This window comes from Pseudomyrmex gracilis, unplaced genomic scaffold (assembly GCF_002006095.1).
Source record: "Pseudomyrmex gracilis isolate BER0280 unplaced genomic scaffold, ASM200609v1 scaffold_78, whole genome shotgun sequence".
NCBI classification, from domain to species: Eukaryota; Metazoa; Arthropoda; class Insecta; order Hymenoptera; family Formicidae; genus Pseudomyrmex; species Pseudomyrmex gracilis.
In genome coordinates this window covers 483,760-504,599 of record NW_018020662.1, presented here as the reverse complement: position 1 = coordinate 504,599, position 20,840 = coordinate 483,760, and the positions used below count along the sequence as shown (strand labels likewise).

Genomic DNA, 20,840 nt, shown 5'->3' with positions numbered 1-20,840 from the left:
TCTCTCTCTCTCTCTCTCTCTCTCTCTCTCTCTCTCTCTCTCTCTCTCTTTGCGTAGGAATAACATTATGAGAAGTTTACTTCGCGCTCCCATTACAAAATAATATTGTATTTGCAGTTGATTTTTATAAATTGTTGTCGTAGGGCGGTAAGCAGACCAAACCAATGATTGTTTTAGAGAACGTACTTTCACTCCGTCCGTGATCTAATTAAAAAGGCAAAAAAAAAAAAAATGACGACTTACGCGCCGTTCGCACGTTCGATGATTAAATAGAGCATGAAAGAGAACGTCTTGTAACAACAAGAAATGCGTTTAGGGCCCTTCCTATATAAAGATGCTTTTCTCGTCCCACGTAGAATCCTAATATTACCGGGGGATATCTGGTAGTACATTCGATCGATTAGCTCGTAAGCTTTACCGCTTTTTCACGGGCGTTGCGTGTCGTCAGTATATATTCTCGCAAGCAATCTTCATAAAATTTACGAGAAAAAACAAATGCGTTACATAAGAATTTATTTTATAATAAAGTGTGCGCGAAACACGTTGTATAGCTTTTCCGGCTCCGGTTTATGTATATTTCGCGAAGTCAAATGTCGGACAAAAAGACGAGAAGATGCATTTAGATATCTCTTTGTCGCCGCTCTCGTTTGAATAAGAAAGTGCGGAAGAATGCGGAAAAATGAAAAAAAAGAACAGATTTGATATTTGAAAAAGCGCGTTTGTGCGAGGCGAGTATATATTATGCTGACATTGCACTTCGTCCGGTCAAGCGTAAAGCGAAAAAGTGTTCTCACGCTCTGAGACGAAAAAAAAAAAAAAAAAAGAAAAAAAAAGAGTAGACGTCAGATTGTAATATTTAATTGAAACGAACGTTTTATGCTCTATCGCGTTTAATTATCTAGAGCCCAATTACACGGCAAAGTAAGCCAAGATGCTTCGGCAAGTAGAACAAAACAGATTATTGCGAAAATTCGATTTTGTAATTACCGGTGTTTATTCGCAATGGTTTAATTGTGACGCTTTAACGCGACATGTAATATAAAGCGATAAAATTAAACGTTATTCGTGTAAACACACGCTTCGCGCCCAATGTCGCTTACGTGTGTGTGTAACGCAAGTTTTCTCGCGCTTCCTGCAAACGATCAAAATCCTCGAATGTATAATTGGGTTTTCATTTGCATTATTGAAATACGGTTATGTCAACTGTGTAACACATTTATTCCACTTTCGCCGTGATGCATTCCTGGCTGACATGTCGTTTCAATTTCGCGACAACACGCCGCGCTCATGATGTTAACATGAGACGCATTAAAACCGGCCAACCGTGATATCAGATTCGTTATTTTTGTTTACACATGCAACAAGTTAATACATCGATAACGTCGCTTAGAGAAGACAAGCCCGCTCTTCCAGGAGTTATTCGTCGATTAAATCTCATGTCAGTTAATAATTTAACGTCAAACAACTAAATGACTTCTATCTATTATAAAGACTATGACTTTATCTATTAAAAAAATATCTATTATAAATATTATAATACAAACTTAATAAAAATTCTTTTATGCAAGATTCTTTTTCATTCTTCATCAACAATGTTGCATCATTGTGTTTAAAATATCTTTAAAATTGATTTAAATATTTCTAAAATTGGTTTTTTAATGTTTAACAATAATTATATATTTCTAATGTTATATATATATACTAATAAATAACGTTTAACGATAATGATATATTTCTAATTATCGTACGTATAAAATAATATATTGCAGATAATTGTTTAATAATGAGTTTGAGATTACGCGGTCGCCGGAAAATTTTGCAGGTTCCGTGTCTGCTCCGATAGTGCTATTTCATGTATATTCTACTACACGTTCCACCTTCAAAGAGATGAAACCAGGTAGGTAGATTGTACACATCCAACTCAGATTGATCGTCTGTCCGGTCTGGCCGGGATATAATTTACATACTCAAACGTCAAAATGTGCATGAATACATATTGCACTAACCGCATTAACACATAAATTATTCAATACTTATATATTGTAAAAAATTTTTTGGATAAAAACTTTGTAATGTTTTTGCGATAATAACAATACCGTTGTAAATATTCAAACGCATTGTTATGCGATATGCACAAATTAAAAGCAATTTGCAAATTTCTGTATAAACAATCACGTGGAAAATTAAAACTGTTGCACGCGCGCGGTTTCACTTTTGTTGCGGCGCGTGTATCTCTCTGTACGAAATAACACTCACACATGGAACGAAACATCAATTATCGTCGAAACGCTTAAACAATGTTTGATAATTTTCTCTGACATGCAAATTAATAATACGATACATATAAATTATGTTATTATAAAATCACACGTGTAAGATCACGCAAAACGTGTTGCTGTAATATAAACTTCCGCGCGAGAGCAAACAAATTTAAATTGAACTTACACGAAATAAATGAATTCGAATAACGTTGGAAAAATTTCTAACTCGTTTCTCTCTATGAGATAAATGAGGGTTGAGGATTTATCAGAGAAGAGATTTGAGCGACACAGTTTTGCTAAGTCCTTGAAATCAGCTTATTCAGCGTGGGATATAATCGAGAACCAACTTGATCCGGAGTAGTAGTAGAAATAGAACACCGCGCAAAGACATGCAGTCAAGTGAAAACGGTAGATCGCAATGTAGCATTGCGTGCAACAAGTTTCACAATCAGCGAGAACAATAAGTTCTCTACGCGTACTTTTTGAGGAAGAAAAGTCAACATACTCGTCGCTGTCTTGCGTTAATATTCGCAACGCTGTAATTTGGAGACAAACGCGAAAATAAAAAATCGACTCAAAAGCACGATAGTTCAGTCGTTTTTTTTTTTTTTTTTTTATCATAAATAGAATGGAAAGTTATCACAATTTAACGGAGTAATTATAATGCACGATCAAAAGATTGCCAATTTGCGCGATCAGATTTAATTTTCTGAAGAATTAAAAGTATTTTTTATCATAATTTTGCACAGATATAAATATTTATTAATGTAATATGTGTGTGAAAATATATACCTCATTAAGCATTGCTGTAATTGTAAATATTGCATACTGCGAACGCAATTATTATCATTTATATTACGTATTGATGCGTAACACGAAATGTGGTGAATTTGTCATTTAATATGTGTGATTGCGTTGCGGAAAATATTTATATATATATACATTTTGCGAGAGAGAAAACCATACGTATTATTTTATTTATTTGCAAGATAATTAATATGTTATTCTCACAATACATTACGACCGTGTGATATATTTTATCCCGCAACGGCACATTATTTTTGATGTTACGACCTTCTCTCTCGTATTCCGTTGTTGCACAAGTTGACATTGTGTTCATTCCGGTATAACATCGCGAGCTCAGCGAAACTTCCGCGCAAGTCCTCCGTGCAATATCTGCTTAAATGCGATTCCATCTGTCTCGCGTATTATGAGACGTAGAAGGACAGGTTTGAAGGGAAAAGGGAAGAGAGAGAGAGAGAGAGAGAGAGAGAGAGAGAGAGCCTTTTAGCCGCGATCACAAGAAGTGTACTCAATAAAGCGGAAGGGAGGCCCGATGACGCAGGTGTCGCACATTTACAAACGAAGCGGACAACTTGGGAGGAGAGGATGATACGCGAAAGGATAAGACGGATGATGGAAGAGTACCCGAGCGACACCATAGGGATAACCCAGAGAGAGCCGGGATTTCACAGATTTTACATAGAGCGAATATATGTTGAAAGGTGCGACTTAACGATCGTCCTCTTGTGTGCGACGAGCTGTCTCGTGTGGGTGGTTGGGCGCGAAGGTATCAAGGGCAAACACGTGTTGCAAGCGTTTCGATAGAAAGCACCAATTTTTGGCGGACGCGCACGAGTGGGGATATATATTACGGCGTTTTATCGAGTTCGGTGATAAAACGTAAAGTTGAAAATCGAAACGAAATTCACACACACACACACACAGAGAAAAAAATAAAAAGGCGAATACAGGCGCTCTGAAAAAAAACGTAAAGATAATTGAAGATTGAGAAAATGAGAATATAAAAGAGATCCGAAGTAAGCAACAATCTGATTCTGTGTAATAATAACGCGCATTATTTAGATACATTTCAAATTGTTTTCCGACAGAAGTTAAGTGTGAAAAATATAATGAAGTAAAATATATATATAACGAAGACAATTTAAACACGTTGAAAAAGTAAAATCAACGATAAAACGTCGTGTACTTTGTAATTTTTACATTTTATTTTTTATCTTTTAAATTTTGACGCACAAAAGTTAAACAATACAACGTTAAATAATACAGTGCTAATGAAATTATCTTTGTGCGATACGATGACTGTGAGGATAGGGAGAGAATCACAAAAGCAAATTAAGGTGAGGTTAAATTAAACCGTAGAAGGGAAGTTCTTTCCCTCAACTTCTACATTTAGGTAGAAAAAAAAATTGGAGGGAAAGAAAACAAGAGTGAAAGGGCGAAAGAAAGGGCGCGCCGCAAGGAGCGCGCGATGTGAGGGAAACATTAACTGCCACGAGTAACCAACGGAGACCTTCACCGAGACCGAGGTAGGTCGACATTGCCCCTGTGCCGGTGTCTCTCACACCGCACCCCGCCCTACGGTAGCCAGCAGCCAGGAGCAGCCGTCGCTAGCAGCAGTCGTCACGAGCAACAGCGGCAGCGGCGGCGGCGGCGGCGGCGGCGGCGGTGGCGGCGGCGGTGGCGGCAACAAGGCAGGGGTAAAAGCAGAATCGCATGCAACCCCTATCGTCTCTCACCCTTGTACAAAGGGAGGAGGACACCATCACCACTACCACTGTCATTACTTTACCACTACCATCTCACACCAGGCCACAATCTCTCCTGCCTACTGCGCTCACCCTGGCCTAGAGGGTTAGCCTTGCTCCTGTGACGACTTTACGGGACCGACGCGGCACTGGGGGGATGCGCGAACGAGGGTCAGAAAGGACGGCGGGGGTTGCGGAAGATCGCGAGACGCGGGGGATGTGGACGCAGGCGCGAACGCAGACGCAATAGACGAACGAAACGGCGCCGAACGTACCAGCGAGCCAGACAAAGCGGCACGATCGAGACGAGATAATCGCTGTGGGACGAAGCTTCAGAATACCGGCTGTGTCCGTTCGCTCGCACTCAGTCAGTCCGTAGCATCCGGCGTTCGCTCAGCATGGGGGTTGTCAAGACAGCGTCGGAGAGCATTCTCGAGGAAACCGTACTCCCGAGCGAGGAGGCGAATTATTCGCTACAGGGCCACACCGGTGAGAGAGTTTAATTTTTTGTTTATATAATAAATGTTTTTTATTTATTTTTTTATTTTATTTATTTTTTTTTTATTATTTTTGTGACCGTGTCCCAAACAAAACGTACTCGCGAAACGCGAAGATCAGTGCACATCCTCGTGATGCCGCGTTCAAGGTCGCCGGTTCCGTTCGCTCGCTCGCTCGCTCGCTCACCTTCAGACACCGGCACGACGCAGGAATTCGGACTGCTCGCAACGAACGTGGCTTTAAAGGCGATGTGGCGAACCGCCCACCCGGGAGCGACTGCTAACAGGTGTTTGGAGAGATACAGATATAGGAGCGCGCTCGCGGCACTGCCAGTCCGTGTGCGCTAGCACCGGACCGCCGACGAAATTCGATCTTCGTCGCAATGCCATTACTTGCGTTTTGCGGAAAAATACGAGCGCCAGCGCTCGAATTCGCACAGCTTTACAGCTTATCTGACAACAAAAGGGCGATGTTAAACAATGTTATCCGAGTTCTTTGAAGAGTCAGTTTCACTATTGATTTGCACTAATTAGCAGAAAGAGTGTCGGAACAATCCGAACTCGGAAGAGAATAATAACGCGGTAATTAAATTAGTCTCTTTTTTAATTTGACCTCGATTTAAAAAAAATTAACGTCGATTTTTATTTCTATCAAGAGAGAAAAGAATGTTTGTGTAAAAAAAAAAAAAAAAAAAAAAAAAAAAAAAAAAAAAAAAAACAAATTACACGGAGAAAAACTGAAAGGGAAAGAGAGAGACGTTTCTGCGAATTTTTTGAAATCTGATTATTAAGTCTGCGTGTGCAGCCAGTTAAAACGTTTGATTACACCGCGTTCTTAAATGAGATACAATGGGGTACGCGCGGATCGCGAAACAGAGACGCGTGCACTTGCACATACCGAGTTTTCCGGAGTGTGTGATACGCGTCTCGCCGTAATGGTTACGGCGCGAGTTACATGCGCGCGTGATGTACCATCGACACACACGTTATTGTCGTCAACATGTTAACTAATATCGTGACTATATGACAGGCGCCTGCATACACATCGCCTATGAGTACGAAAGCGACAGCTTTAACAACTTTATTTTTACATGTAAGAATCGATAAGTGCCGCGCGATAAAAGTTTTACAAAGAAATATACACCGACTTCGTCACTCTCTCTCTCTTTCTCTCTTTCTCTGTGTGTTTCCACTCTCTTCTCCGACAGAGAGTCACAGGAAATTAGTACGTGGAATAAGCAGAACATTGTCTGTCGATCACTCTCTTTCTATCTCTCTCTCTCTCTTTTTTTTTCTCTCTCTCTCTCTCTCTCTTTCTCTCCATCTTTCTCCGGGTAGAAACGTCCGATCCAGATCTACTTTCAATACGGATATTGCATTATATTGATTAAAACCAGGTTGTGCTGCTAAAATGACCCAATTACGGGGCCGCGCCGGTATATAGGCGTAAGTTTCGAATCGATTAGGGCGCGCGCGAGAATCGAAGCCATGCGGAACATTTGCACGCTAATCAGTCGCATACATTTCCTTAATTTTCGAATTTGTTTTCTCACCTCATGTCCGTGCAATCGTGCATAAATGTATTTTTGTATCTCACGATTCTTCCGGGCGCGCAATACCTATACGTTCGCGCCCGGAATCGTTTATCAAATAGCTCGAAGCGAAGGGAAAAAAAAAAAAAGCAGTTTTGCACACGCCGCACAAGAGATCCCGGTAATTACAACAACAAGGCGAGGCGACTAATGCGTCCTTGTATAAAGAAGCTTCTATATTAATTTCAAGGTAAATCGTACTTTGCGAGAGAACATGTTTGATTCATATATCGCGCGCGTGCAAAAATAACGCAGGAAAAATTGTCTGCACGAGATACGTATCGAGCGTTATAAACGTGAAAGATGCGGAACACACGTAGGAATCTTTGCCCTTGGCCTCCCAAGTACTCGATAGGAAATTCACGATCTCTCTCTCTCTCTTCCGAGGAAGTTAAACTTAAGCATGCGCTCTCACGCTGGAAAGTCACATGAGAGGGGGGATTGATGACAGCGGAATATCATAAGCGGGATTAAGTAGTTTCGTAACACTTGATGCATTATCCATCGCAAACCCGCCGCGCCTGTGTATTATCCGCGCTAATTAAGTCGCAACGGTTGCGCGATTTTATAATTAGCCCTTTAACGACGTCAATTAATTAATCGAGGCAACCCTAAACGGCCAAATTGCGCAACGCTTGTCACAAATTACTACGAGCGAACGTGTTTTTTTTTTTTTTTTTTTTTTGCAAACGAGCTGGTTATTTCGCTTTTATCGGAAATTACGTTATGACAACCATTACGAGAATTTGTGTGATTAAAGTCCGCTTCTCTCCCATCAACGCTGGTTAACAAACGCCGTAAATCAAATCCTCATCATCATCATTTTTTTGTTTTTTGTTTTTTTTTTTTGTAGTATCACGGCACTGTACTCCGGCGATTCGCGGAACAGTTCACGTTCCAAGGAGCCAAATTACGAAACACACTGAGTTGGGTAATGCTTATTAACTCGATACCCGAACTCAAATTAGACATGGCTTTCAGTTCAGGAAATAACTTCCGCCATTTACCGGAGTATCACGTGATTGATCGTGTTTTCCCACTTTAATAAACGCAACGTGTATCGGCGCGCGTGAAAAGAGATACATGTTTCGTATTAACACTGTAATTTTGTTTCGATCTGGGGGGAGGGTTCTCTTCCCGCGTCGTCACGCTATGCGAAAAGCAATTCTCAAGATTAACAAAGAGTTCGCGAAGAAACGATTAAGTGGATAATTTTCGTGGATGGAGAACGGATGATTTATTTGGAAATGAAAATTATTAATCTAAGCGAAAAATCGTCTGACGGCTCGCGGAATAAAACAAAACAGAATTATGCGAACTATCGATAGTTGTGGAGCGATAAGTAGTGGACTGATAAGTATTCGAAACGACGCATTGATGTCACAAACACGACTCTTTGCAGAGTTTAACTTTTTGTTTCCTCATTCCCACACAACAGTCTGGTTCGAATTAATTTTAATTAATATCGAGAGTCACACTCGATTTCGCGCACCGAGATGTGTGTGTGTGTGTGTGCGTCAGACTCGACGTTAAACTGCAACCAATCTGTTTTTTTTTTTTTTAAATTGGTTTTTTAGTTTTTCCCGCAGCCTTGACACCTGGGAAGAAAACAATTCATATATTGCATCCGATTTTCATAGAACGATCAATTCAAGCGTTCTGTATCGCGGTTGTCTCTCGATGTTTTCAACGTCTTTCGGAAGCAGAGCACAAGTTCTGTGCAGTTTATCATACCACGTACACGTGGTGTCTGCTTGGTCAAGGACTATAAACTTTGCTCGCGCTCAAGACTACTTAAGAAATCGCGCGTTTATGAATTATAGCGATTCGCGAACAAAGGTTACTTTTTTCTTGTTTTTTAATTAAAAACCTTCCTTCCACGCGTCTCTTCTTTTTTTTTTATTTACTCGAGAATTTGTTAGAAATATTCGAGACGCAGAAGATTGAAATTTATCGAACCATTTTCTAAATGCGCTGCTTTCCAAATGAACTATTTTCTAAAATTGCAAAATAGAGTGTGTACGTGTGTATATTCATACACAGGAGTAAGATTGTTAAAATCCTGTTTCATGCTCGAGGATAGAAGTTCACTGTCGACATCGTGCCTCAGCCGCTCAGCTTGAAACGCCCAGCTTGTTGCACACTAGAATAAACCAAAGCGACTTAAGTCTAAAGTCGAATTGGAAATAGAATAAGCAAATTTCTCAATAAGATAAAACGAACAAAACGAAGCTACAATGTCTACTTTTAACGTGTGACAACAATGTCACGCTCTCACGTACTCCGAATAATTAGAAAAAAAAAAAAAATAATACGTAGTAAGTCTATTTAAGTACGTCACGTTATATTTAGTCTACATTGCACGTGTCTGAAGACAAAGTCACGTTTGGCTGCACATCGGATTTATAGGGTTAAAAAAATAGCGTTTGCATAAAAAAAAGTCGTCACAGTTAAGTTAACAAAGTTACGATGCGCGAAGTTGATGTTGACCGTCAAAGGAAATTTATATCGAGTGATTTCTTGATTAGAAATTTGTAAATTTAATACAAAAGTTGTGAGGTGAAACAAATTTAGCACTACTTAGCGCAATAAGTGTAAAATTAACAATAAGAATGTTTTAAGTATTTGTTTGTTTTCTTTTTTTTTTTTTTTTCGTAACGTGGCGTGGCTACGTGTTACAATAAGAGATTGCAGCTTGCTGTTTTTCTTTTTTTTTTAGAATTGATCGATCGCGTTTCTCGAAAATCCGTCAAATTCGATCTCTTTTTTTTCACAACCACCGATCTTTTCGGAGATTTGTTCAGAAATCGATACTGTCGCTTTTAGATCTCCGCACACACGTCCTGCGTTCTGTTTTTTTTTTTTTCTATTTTCTTCACGGTGTCTAAATATTGCGCCGCGTCAGTCTTCAAATCTTCTTGCGGAAGGATATCGCTTTGTTGCCGGCCGATAGCATCCAAGAGCATGCTCATTGTTTCCGAGTAATCCGGCTCGAACATTTTCCCCTCAGGATTCTTTTTGAATAAATACTCGGCCTGGAAAAAAACCGAATACGTCGTGCTTAGTGTAGTAATACTCTCGTTTTTTTGTCAGTACAATCACTCGCGCGTCGTGAATTCAGATGCTGAATATATATCTCGACGAATTGGAATTTTTGTTTTCATAATATGAAAAGCACGTATCTATAATAACAATATACGCGCGCGTTAAGAGAATTCTAATGAGAGAAAATGTATTTTCTCTCTCTCTGTTTATTTGAGATGTCTCTCCCGCTTATTCGATGCAAAACTTTTCTTGACAGTTACAGTTTCTGTAGTTATCCCGCTTCACCTATTTTTCATTCGTACGCGGGAATACACAAGAACGGCCTTAATAATTTTATTTAGAAATGGATGTCTCTCCTCATAACCAATATTACGACCCACTTTCACTTTCAATGACGTTCTACTTCGCTCTGATTTTTACGGTTTACAATTTTCTTTTCGCGCGACGTCGGTCAACGCGTGTGCGCGTCGATTTTTTCTTCACACACACGGCCGTTTCAGTTCTACGGATATCGCGCAAAAGCTCCGACCGTGTTTGTTTTATTTGTATCAGCCCGCATGGCTGCAATAATGATTGGCACGACAATGCAACGGGTATTATAAATATATACCGCTCTATATGTAGTTATGTTGTAAACTTAATGGGGAATCGATCGAACAAAAGCAGAAATAGCGAATTCTGTTTTTGTTTGCGCGATCGACGTTTTAGAAAGAGATAAAGGTTATTGAATTTCCTCTGGGAGAGTATTATAAATCGTTCCCTCGTTTATGTGTGTATATTTTGAAATACTGTATTGTGCAAAAGCGGTAAATACAAGCTGCGGTCAGTTCCATTATCTCTTGTTTCCGCGATATTTGATAATTAATAATTAATAACAATAGGAATTTAATAACTTTCCTTTTAGTATTGGTTTAGTTCATAAATTGTATACATCACCATTGTGTATATTATATATTTACTGTATACAAACACAACAGGCTGTGTGAGTTTCGTCACAGTTAATAAATTAGTAACTACTGTGAAGCAAACGTTCTCTCTCTCTCTCTCTCTCTGCTTGTGCATATGTACATCTCTGTGCGGTGTGTACTTCAATATAACAAAACCAATATCTGATGTCACAGAATACTTTAGTGAATGAGAGAAAATACGATTAATCTTGTAAATGGTATTTACACGATAGAATCGTAATGTCATTTGAAAATATTTATACATAAATAATGGAATATTATAAAAATTATTAACAGAAAGGCGTATTTTAATAGACGAGTGAGAAAAATATTTTTTTGAGAGAGAGAGAGAGAGAAACAGGCGAGATCACTTATTCATTATTGTATTTAAAGGAAATCTACGAACACATTTTAAAAAATCATGCAATGGTTTTTTTACTCAATGTAAATTTTCTCAGAGTAAACGTAACGATGTTGTTTTTTTTAACCATGTTTTATCCCATTTTGTCCGATATCTCGGAGCTAATAACAATGTAATGGATGTATCGATCGTTGCTTCATTATGTTTTTACGACGAGCTTAAACTTCTCGAGTTTTAGGAGAAGCTTTGTTACACGAGAACGGGAAATAAAAAAAAACCCTCTTTTTCTTTATTCTTTAATACTTTCAATTATTTTATTTTGCGCGAAATGCATTATGAATATTAAAACTACGCGTAAATTAATTGTGCATACGGGTTTTTGTCCAGTTTTAAAAGTTTAATACATATATATACACGCCCACACACTATTCGTTGAGAAATCTTTTATTGAAATGTACGATGCAACGCGATGATGCAGCGCGATGATGCAATTTACGAAACACTTTAAAATAACTTTTACACTACTCGATTGTATTTACGGATATTACGTTGCAATCGTAATTTTAGCGCAGTCATGACGTCGTGTTACGCGGTACGCGAGCGCGTCCTGCCTCATTATTAATTTTCCTTTGTAACTTAGACCGTGAGCGGCGCGTTCTCTTATGCAAGAGTATGTAAAGATACTAACTTATTGTTGCGTTATCGCGTTCTATTATCTCGCAATCTTGCTTGTGATTCGATGTTTCCCAAATAGCGTTAGAATCCCGATTTACACGCAGTCCATATAGAAATGATTACATTAGATACGTGTGTGTGTGTGTGTACGTCATGTTTCCTAAAATATCTGTATCATTTTATAATATCACTCGCGAAAGCGAAAATAAAAATAAAAGAATCCACGATTCCGAGAATTTAAATGACTTGCTGAATTACAACGCAACGAAAGTGACAGTTCGAATCTTCACGCACGCGATCTTGTCGTTTGCGTGAAATGGTGCGTAGAAGCGTGTTTCGTGAGCCAAACGTTGACTTTGATAAATTTAGTCTTTAAAGCGCAAACACAGTATCACGGATTACGTAAAGATCGCCGAAGAGGAAAAAGTGCATATAAATATCTTTATCGGATGTACACATATATAAAAATATTTACACTCCGCGAATGTTGATTAGCGCAACATATTTTGTTATCTGATAAAACACGCATCTTTAGATTGACATGCGTGACACACGGTGTACAAAGTGTTGTATCGATTAGATTGTGTGTGAGATGAGGGACACGATGAAATTTTTTGTCAGACGATATAACTTCACTTCCGATTTGTCGCTTCGTACACTTTTGATGAAAGAAGTTTTGTCGAGATCCGACAAATCTATCAATCTTGTATCATGAATTTGTAATCGAGGATCACAGGAAATATTTTCGAAACAAGAAGAAGACTGTTCGAACTTTTGGATCGTTTGTTAATGAATTAGATGGACGAACGGAAAAAAATCAATTTTTCTTCCGTGACACCGAATCTGATAAGAAAAAAAAAAAAAACACTCGACGAAATAGGAGAAGATAATCGTAAAATGTTGTTCTCGAGAAACAACTTTCACAAAAACTTGAAACAACGTCGTTGCACATGACTTTTTTTGATAAACCTTCAAGCGTGTCGCCGGGGGATATTGCATTTATCCAAACAAATTGCTTTTCAAATAACAAAAGGATGCTGAAGGGCACGATACCTCGGTAGCATAAAATACCAATTTCGTTAAATCTATCGGAAGACGTCGAAGGTAACACAAATTTACTTTATCGACGATGTATCTCTCTATCACATCTCTCTTTTTATCTTCTTCTCTCGCGTTAAGGATAGAACGTTATTCTATTCTCTTCACGATATTTGACTTTCATCTAGTTTTTTATTAAATCTATCTCTATATAACGATGCGAGAGAAACATCGATTAATGAAAAAAAAAAAAAAAAAAAATCTGTAACAAAAGCAATTAAATATGAATGTATTCTTTGAAAAATTATTAAATATTGAAACCTCCGACGCGCTGAAAGAGATCCGCTTCCACCCTTCCTAAGAGAGTTTAAAATTATATGAAAAAACGGTAAATATATAGAGGCACAAGTGATAAGCTTTATAATCTTTTCCAAACGAGCTTAAAAAACGGATTTTGCAGTGTTTTGAAATTAGAACGTCAATCTACTTAGCGACACATTATTTTAACATTACTTCGCAAAATCCTGCCTTGTAGGCTTTCAACTTTGAAATCTTGTCTGAAATTTGATATTCGTATATTTTTAAATATTCTTAATATACGCGAAACACGTTTACGAGATAATTAATTTGAAAAAAAAAAAAAAATGTTAAAACGCGATTAAGTCCAGGATTTAACACTGAATTTGCGGCGAGAGATCGGTATTCAAATGGGCAAACATTACGTTAGCGATCTCTGAGAAGATCGTTCGTGAATAACAGAACGAATTAAAACGATTACTGAAGCCGATAGTGAAAAAAATTGACTCTGCCCTTTGCGTTTCTCCGTAATAACGGACCGATCAAAACCGACCAAGCTCGAAATCACGAAATTATAGATAGAAGGTCCCGATATGGTCGACAGAGAGCCAAGAGAACGGTCATGCTCCTATTCCTCCTGTAGTTCGATGCTCCGGAGTGGAACGGCATCTAATCGTGAGCAGAGCAACCTATCGATTTCCACGGGAATGAGATTTGAAGTGTGAAAGTTGTTCTCGCACATTCGCACATATATGTGAAAAGTTGTTTCCTTTCGCGGCGATCGCCGCACTAACTCGAAAAGTCTCTAAAAATTTTCCTAATTTAACGATATCTTATATGGTGAATGTTCGCACTAATATCTCAAATCGCGACAGAATTTTGTTTACCGTTCGTCGAGTCTTTAACGCTTTCACTTCCGTGATTAATTGCAGTTATTTTACATGTGCGCGCTTGCGCGAGCTATTATTTTTCGACATCATTACACATCAATAAACATTATGCATATATACGCGCGTTGAACGATATTGAAAATTCAAGGCGTATAAAACACGCAGGTATTATTTCTAAAAAAACTGTTTTTTTTTCCAATGTTTAATTATTATCGACGAGAGAACGATCTCACTCTCTCTTTTCATATAATTATAAATATTTATACATATTTATACACAGTTTTTTGTGTTTTGAATAAATATTTTATTTAAAGATATGTATATCGTTTGATGACTCGAACAATTTGTCACTTCAAATTTTGTTTGCTCGTAATTATCATCACAATTTATCATTTCAATGATTTCGTTTGAATGTAATAAAATTTATCAGAAATTTAAATCATAAATAAACTTCTCTGCAATATTCCCGTTTCACATGCATTAAACAGCGCGATATCGAATTTCCAAATAATTGGGACAAAACTATACTGTGTATGTATATATATATATAACAAAAAATATTCAAATTATTTTTGCACAAGTGGAAATTCTCTTCTCATTAATATAAATTCTCTCTCATAAGTGTGTATAAAACAAAAACCTTAATATAAAATAGTCAACTAAATCTCATTTTTTTTCGCGCCTTTTATTTCGGCGAGCATTGATCACGGCAATACCGTGCTTACCAGCCGGCCGCGAAACTCGATACAGCGCGTTGTGAAACAAGCAGCGTCGCGCGTCGTCTCGGTTTACAACGCGGTCGATACGACTGTTTCGAAGAAAAAAAAAAAAAAAAAAGACTCATCGCATTGTTTAATTCATCTCGCATAGTCGCAGGTGGGCATTGATTTCGTTTTGCTCTAACGAGAAAGTATATGTAATCATCAAACAATCGCGCCGTGCATCTTCTGGGCGTGCCGAACAAACTGTGAATTTAATTGAATTAAAAGCCGGTCGCTTGATGTAATTACCCCTGGGCTTCTTGGGGAGCAGCAACACGCCCGAACACCCGTTCAACAGTTATCGGAACGTGTGCATCATATAAATCAATTGTGTGTTGGCAGGCTATTTCGGCGAGTTTGGCCGAAGTTGATTTTGTCACATTTGCCGGACGCGGCGTTTGCCGCTTTTGTATAGAAAATTCTACATTTTTCAGTTACCGACGGCACTGGAAAAATTTATTTTAATTTTGTCGATAAAAGTGTGCGCGTGTTATCGTTATTTTTTGTTTCTTGTGTGTGAATTTTAATATGCGAGAGTGACGGCACTTTCGAGAGAATATATTTCATGCGAGAATATAAACACTAATAAAAATGTAGCATATACAATGATGTGTGTGTGTGTGTTTACTAACGAGAAAATCTATCGGATCCTCCGGGCGTAGCTCCGCAACTTCTATCAAAGCTTGCGTCAACGTTGGTAAAACGTACTTTGCGAGATACTTCTGCATTGGCTCAGCCAAGATACAAAGCCTTTCCTCTTCCTCCGCTTTCAACTTCTTCGCCAAATTCTCCTGCGAAAGATCAACTTTGTCTAACGTTCCGTTCTACGGTACTTTTTACTTCGTAACTGTCGGTAAACCGAGAAATGTTAGAAGCAAAATACGAAATAAAACGGCTCTCTTGTAAATACTTCAACGCGCTACTTTAATACTTTATAATCCGAAATATATTTTATGTACGTTTTGCAAATTCATTTTTAAACCGTTTCGGGACTGAACTGCGTTGTGGAAACCACCACCTTTTTCATGTATGAAAGATTTATCGTGCGAGCGACCAACCGTGGTTCGATACGCACTTGCTGGTAGCTTGGAGTCGCTAATGCATATATTTGCAGACAGAAGTACTTCATGCAAAAAGGGTTCTATGAACTTCAAATGCGACTAAGCCCGGGTCAGTTGCGTGGCTTTAACGGACGCGCGTAAAAAAAATTAAAAAAAAAAACAGATTAATATCACACACAAAGCGAGCACTTTACTTCCGATGAATTTAATCTCCTCGCGAGATCCGCTTACGGACTTGCTAATTCGCCTTGAAAAAGAAATTTTCGTACTTGGTAACTTCCATAGAGCGATTAAAGCGTCATTGTGCGCACGAACGTCTGGCAAAAAGGTTGTATATACATTCGCGATTCGTCGATGTGCAGACACAAAGCATATCAGAATCAAAAACCATGACATTTATGAGACTGACGGCGCAGTTCGCAATTGAAAGAAGAACCAAATAGGTATGTCTGTTTCCGAGAATTATGCCCGGCTAAGCGGAAGTTTGATAACTGGTTCTGGCGTGATTACATATGTAGAATGGATCAAAGCACATCTGTGATAGACACGTGTCTAGGTTGAGGTCAAATCAAAAAAACAAAAAAAACAAAAAAAACAAAAAAAAAACAGAAACAAGTAGATGATATGCAGATGCAAGTCAGATGCAAGTCATATCAGAACGACAGGGTGTAAACAATTGTTCGCATTGCTTATTATAAATGCGCATAAATTAAATTATAAAAAATATTGTTTACACCTCACAAAAATAAACTAAAATATTATTTTTTTCACTAAAACATGTTTCTGCGCAAATATCTGAATGTGTTTAGTGAGTTTTTATGCGAATTGAGAAAATTTGCAAACCCATTCTATCATTTTCTGTTCGCGCAGCCGTTTACATTCTGAAATTTCTCGTTCCCTCTGCAATTTTTCTGCAGCTTCAGCAGCCCGCGATTTTGCTTCAGCGCGCTTTCGTGCCGCTTCCATTTCCTCAGCAGTTGGCCCTATAGTCGAGAAAATAAACATATTTTGATCTCCATAAATAACAACGTCCTAGATAACATCACTCAAAAAAAAAAAAAAAAAACACTTTTTTAATAGATCTACTTTGTGTAAAAAATTTGCTTCAATTTTATATTTTTATACATTTTATACGTTTTATTACTTTTATCACTAATATTGATTGTATGTAAATACAAGCAAAGGATTCTTTTTTTTTCTTCTGTTTATATACATAGATCGGGAACAGAAGTACAATATGAACGGAGAAAGAAACAACGCAATAAAATAAAATTACAGTTGACCGATAGCATAAAAGACCGATCTTTTAGTTAACGAGAAGTACAATTGTGTTAAAAATGGAAGCTATTGTTTTCAGAACCGCTATTTAATACTTTGAAGAAGAATTTTTTTTTTTTTTGCTTCATGATTCAGCGGTTTTATCAAGGATTAATCCTCTTTAATATATTTCTCCGCGAACAAAACAAAGAGTATTGCGCCATTTATCTGCTTGTCAGTTTCGAACTGGCTATTATAGAAAATTGTGGGCGTCTGGCGACAGGACATGCGCAACAATATATTGGAACCAGATCGTTGAAGCAATGTACATTTGTGTGTAAAAGGGGAGGGAAAAAATAGCGACGACTGTAAAATTGACGCAATCATATATCGCCCACCGTAATTTCTTGGTTTTCCGAGCTTTTCCAGACATTGATAAACCGTAGGAAACATATCTGGACAAGTGTCAGCTTCCACAAAGATGACGACTGGGTGAATTTCCATTTCGTCGAATAATTGTAGCGGTGTGTTATCGTCTGTGTTTCTCTCTCTGGAGAAATATATCATTCATGACTGACGTCGATCGCATAATTTTACTTTTAGCGACTGTATAAATATAATTTCTGCAAAATTTCGCACAGTGCACATAAAATTAAATTTTCCAACACGCGCGTTATATTCCCGAGTGTAATTGTGTGCAAACACAGAGAGATACATGTACAGTCTGCGTATGTACTTGTTAATATGCACGGCCTTTGACAGAAAAAACAGTCAAAAAAATCCTTTTAATTAAATTAAATAACATAGCGTAAAATCACCCGACAAAGAGTTTCGCGGTTTTAAGCCGCGCCTTTTATAGCGTCATCATTTGATTTGAATTTTCAAGTAACGTATATTGTTGTCACAATTTCTTTAATGTATCTCGAACAACAACGTCCTCATTTGTGAGCACAATCGATCTTCGTGAGCGCATTTTTCTCATGTTTATTCGCGCGAACGCGATCAATATCGATTCATTCGCGGGCAGAGAAGCTCTTACGTTATGAATAAGTCACGGAATTTCTCATGGGACGAAGATAAAAATAAAATACTCCCGACTGGAGTTATCAATTTTTCCTATTTTTATCACACGCATACGATTACCTGTACTCTCTCAGACGTCGTAACATATGCTCCTCCGTGTAACGAGTGTCCTGTATCTCGCTCTCCGGAAGATTCATGACTCGCTCCTTCAGAAACTCGTCACTCGCCTCTAAAACCACGACCAACTCTGGCAATATCGTCCAGTTAACGTTCCCGTCATCCTCAAATACCTCTTCACCTTTATCGAGATCTTTCTCCCCGATCAGAAAGAGCATTCTCGCTTGTTCGAGAGTTTTCGGATGACCATCCATCACGTATCCTTGATTCAAACAGTCCTTGGACTTCAACCGGTTCAGGAACAATCTTTTACATTAATTGATATTTTAAATATTATTCAAAATATAGTATTATATATATTTTTTTTTTTTTTTTATCTTAAGAGATTATCTTAGATAATCGGCAATTTAGAATCACTTGCGGGATGTTACGCAGAGATATGGTAAGACGAAAATATCATGTGATGCTTGGACGATTTTTTATTTTAAAGTCATCTTCAGTAAGTTACACTTGATTTAACAGTCGCTCTCAGACATCAATCCATAACGACGCGACTTTATGGACTGATGCCTACGAGCGACTGTTAAATATAACCCAGTGAAGAGATGATTTGAAAATAAAAAGTCGACACACGTCCGGGCAATGATCTTTTCGTCTTACCATTTCTGCATAACATCCGGCAAACGGTTATAAATTCCCGATTATCGAAGATAATTCTCTCTCAAAATTTCCGTTAGAAGAACCTGAGGTTCACAAACCCATTTGATGGGGATTTCGTTTTATCTCCTACGTATTTTCCAGTCAAATGTAAGAGTATTTTAAAAATATTTTAAAAGTGAATAAATTTGTCATGTGCGTCCGCGCAAAAATATATATACGTGAGCGCTTTTCCATATATACCTACGAGCGACATATCTATTTCTGTCGATTTTGTTCGTCGGCAAAACGTACAAAATTCAAGTCGTACGAAGTTCGCAGGACGAAGTCGAACAAAGGCACGCACGTATCGTAGCTCGCAAAGTGTAATAAAATTTGGTGTTTTCATAAGTTTTATATTTTACGTCAGAAACTTTTGATACGTAAAAGCAACACATCGCGCGCAACTTATCCGGACAAGAAAATAAACGTTTCTAAAGAAAGTTTCATGCATCTTCATTTGAGATGCATGATATGAAAAACGTCTCGCGTGTGTGCTGCTCGGCAGGTCCTCGATGAAAATGCCCGAGAAAATAATTAAAAAAAAGGCTAAAAATCTATGTATGATTGTTCGATATGGATTCGATATGCGTTTTTATCGCGCGCTCGTTGTCGCGTGGCGGCGAGCGTATCGATTCGAATTTTCGCCGCGTGCGAGAGCCAATAAACGCTTTTGATTGTGATGCAATTAGCGTTTCCAGGGGAAAAGCATACCCCTCCGGGATTTTAGTGTCAACTGCGCATCGTTATCCACAGAAGAGGGATCGTCACAAATCAAATAATTACATTTCGGCGCGTCAGTGTGATTACAATCAGAACGCGAAAAATGAACCGGCTAACACACACGAGAGCGACGTGAGAAGCGTCGTGTCTCCCAAACCCACGGGAATGGCGTGTAATAACAAATTTCATTAGATGCGAGATATAAGGAACACGCAGAAAACTATATGTATGTGTACACGAATATTTAATAACTTGGTCAGAACGATGTCGTCGAGACGGCCATTATTTGCTGCCATGTTGGCCCGGATCTCATCAAGTTGTTTCTGCAACTTTTTTACGACGGCCTCTTTTTCTTTCCGTTCTCCCTTCACCTGTTCTTCTCGATCCCTTTCCCGCGTATCATCTTTCGTTGTATCTTTGAGGTCATCTTGTCGCCCTTCGTCTGACTTCGCAGTTTCGATGTCGTCGACCTTATAGAAATCGATGAATGCTAATTTTATTGCCGATCGTTACGCGAGATAAAGCATCATGCGACTGTTCGAAACGTTCTTTCTTTTGAATAAATATATATATATGTACATATGTTTTACCAATTTCTGGATTGTATCGGAAATTAATGTTTTCACGTGAACGTAGTGTATCCCATAATGATCCGCGAGATATCGCGCGATCCGCGTTTTCCCGGACGCCGGCGGACCAAGGACGATTATTTTCACTGGTCGTAAACCACGTGAACTTTTGTATTCCTCTACAACTGCGTCTATGACGTCTTGAAATGGCAACCCGAAGTGCCACTGTATTCGATCGTTGATGTACACGGGATTAACGTTCAAATTCACCGTCATTTGATCGTACACGTGTTGGGAAACTTCCGGTATTGAAAGAGCTTCTTCCTTTGTAACACTCTTTATCTTACCAGTGGCAAGACCCCGACTGATACACTGTTAAAAATATTAATTGAAAAGAGTAAAGTAATATAAACCTTCACGCATGCGTAAAACATATTTTTAAAACCATTTCCAATTTGTTTTTCTAAAAAAAAAAAAAAAA

General features: G+C 38.3%; 2 protein-coding genes across 3 annotated transcripts in view; one reads left to right on the top strand and one right to left on the bottom strand.

The window, feature by feature from the left end:
• Positions 1-5,080: 5,080 nt before the first annotated feature.
• The window catches only part of LOC109855012 (synaptotagmin-10-like), a 28,365-nt gene continuing 12,605 nt past the window's right edge, over positions 5,081-20,840 (top strand). Inside the window, exon 1 of the mRNA XM_020428752.1 lies at positions 5,081-5,299. Within this exon, the coding sequence (XP_020284341.1) occupies positions 5,209-5,299 (91 nt within the window). The 5' untranslated portion in view covers positions 5,081-5,208. The remainder of the gene's footprint in view (positions 5,300-20,840) is intronic.
• Positions 9,639-20,840, bottom strand: part of LOC109855011 (adenylate kinase 7-like) — a 15,217-nt gene continuing 4,015 nt past the window's right edge. For both annotated transcript variants that reach the window (XM_020428750.1, XM_020428751.1), the window contains 7 exons: positions 20,381-20,731; positions 20,043-20,260; positions 18,375-18,677; positions 17,630-17,781; positions 16,818-16,957; positions 15,546-15,704; positions 9,639-9,934 (listed from right to left, as the gene is read on the bottom strand). In XM_020428750.1, the coding sequence (XP_020284339.1) occupies positions 9,722-9,934; positions 15,546-15,704; positions 16,818-16,957; positions 17,630-17,781; positions 18,375-18,677; positions 20,043-20,260; positions 20,381-20,731 (1,536 nt within the window). In that variant the 3' untranslated portion in view covers positions 9,639-9,721. The remainder of the gene's footprint in view (positions 9,935-15,545; positions 15,705-16,817; positions 16,958-17,629; positions 17,782-18,374; positions 18,678-20,042; positions 20,261-20,380; positions 20,732-20,840) is intronic.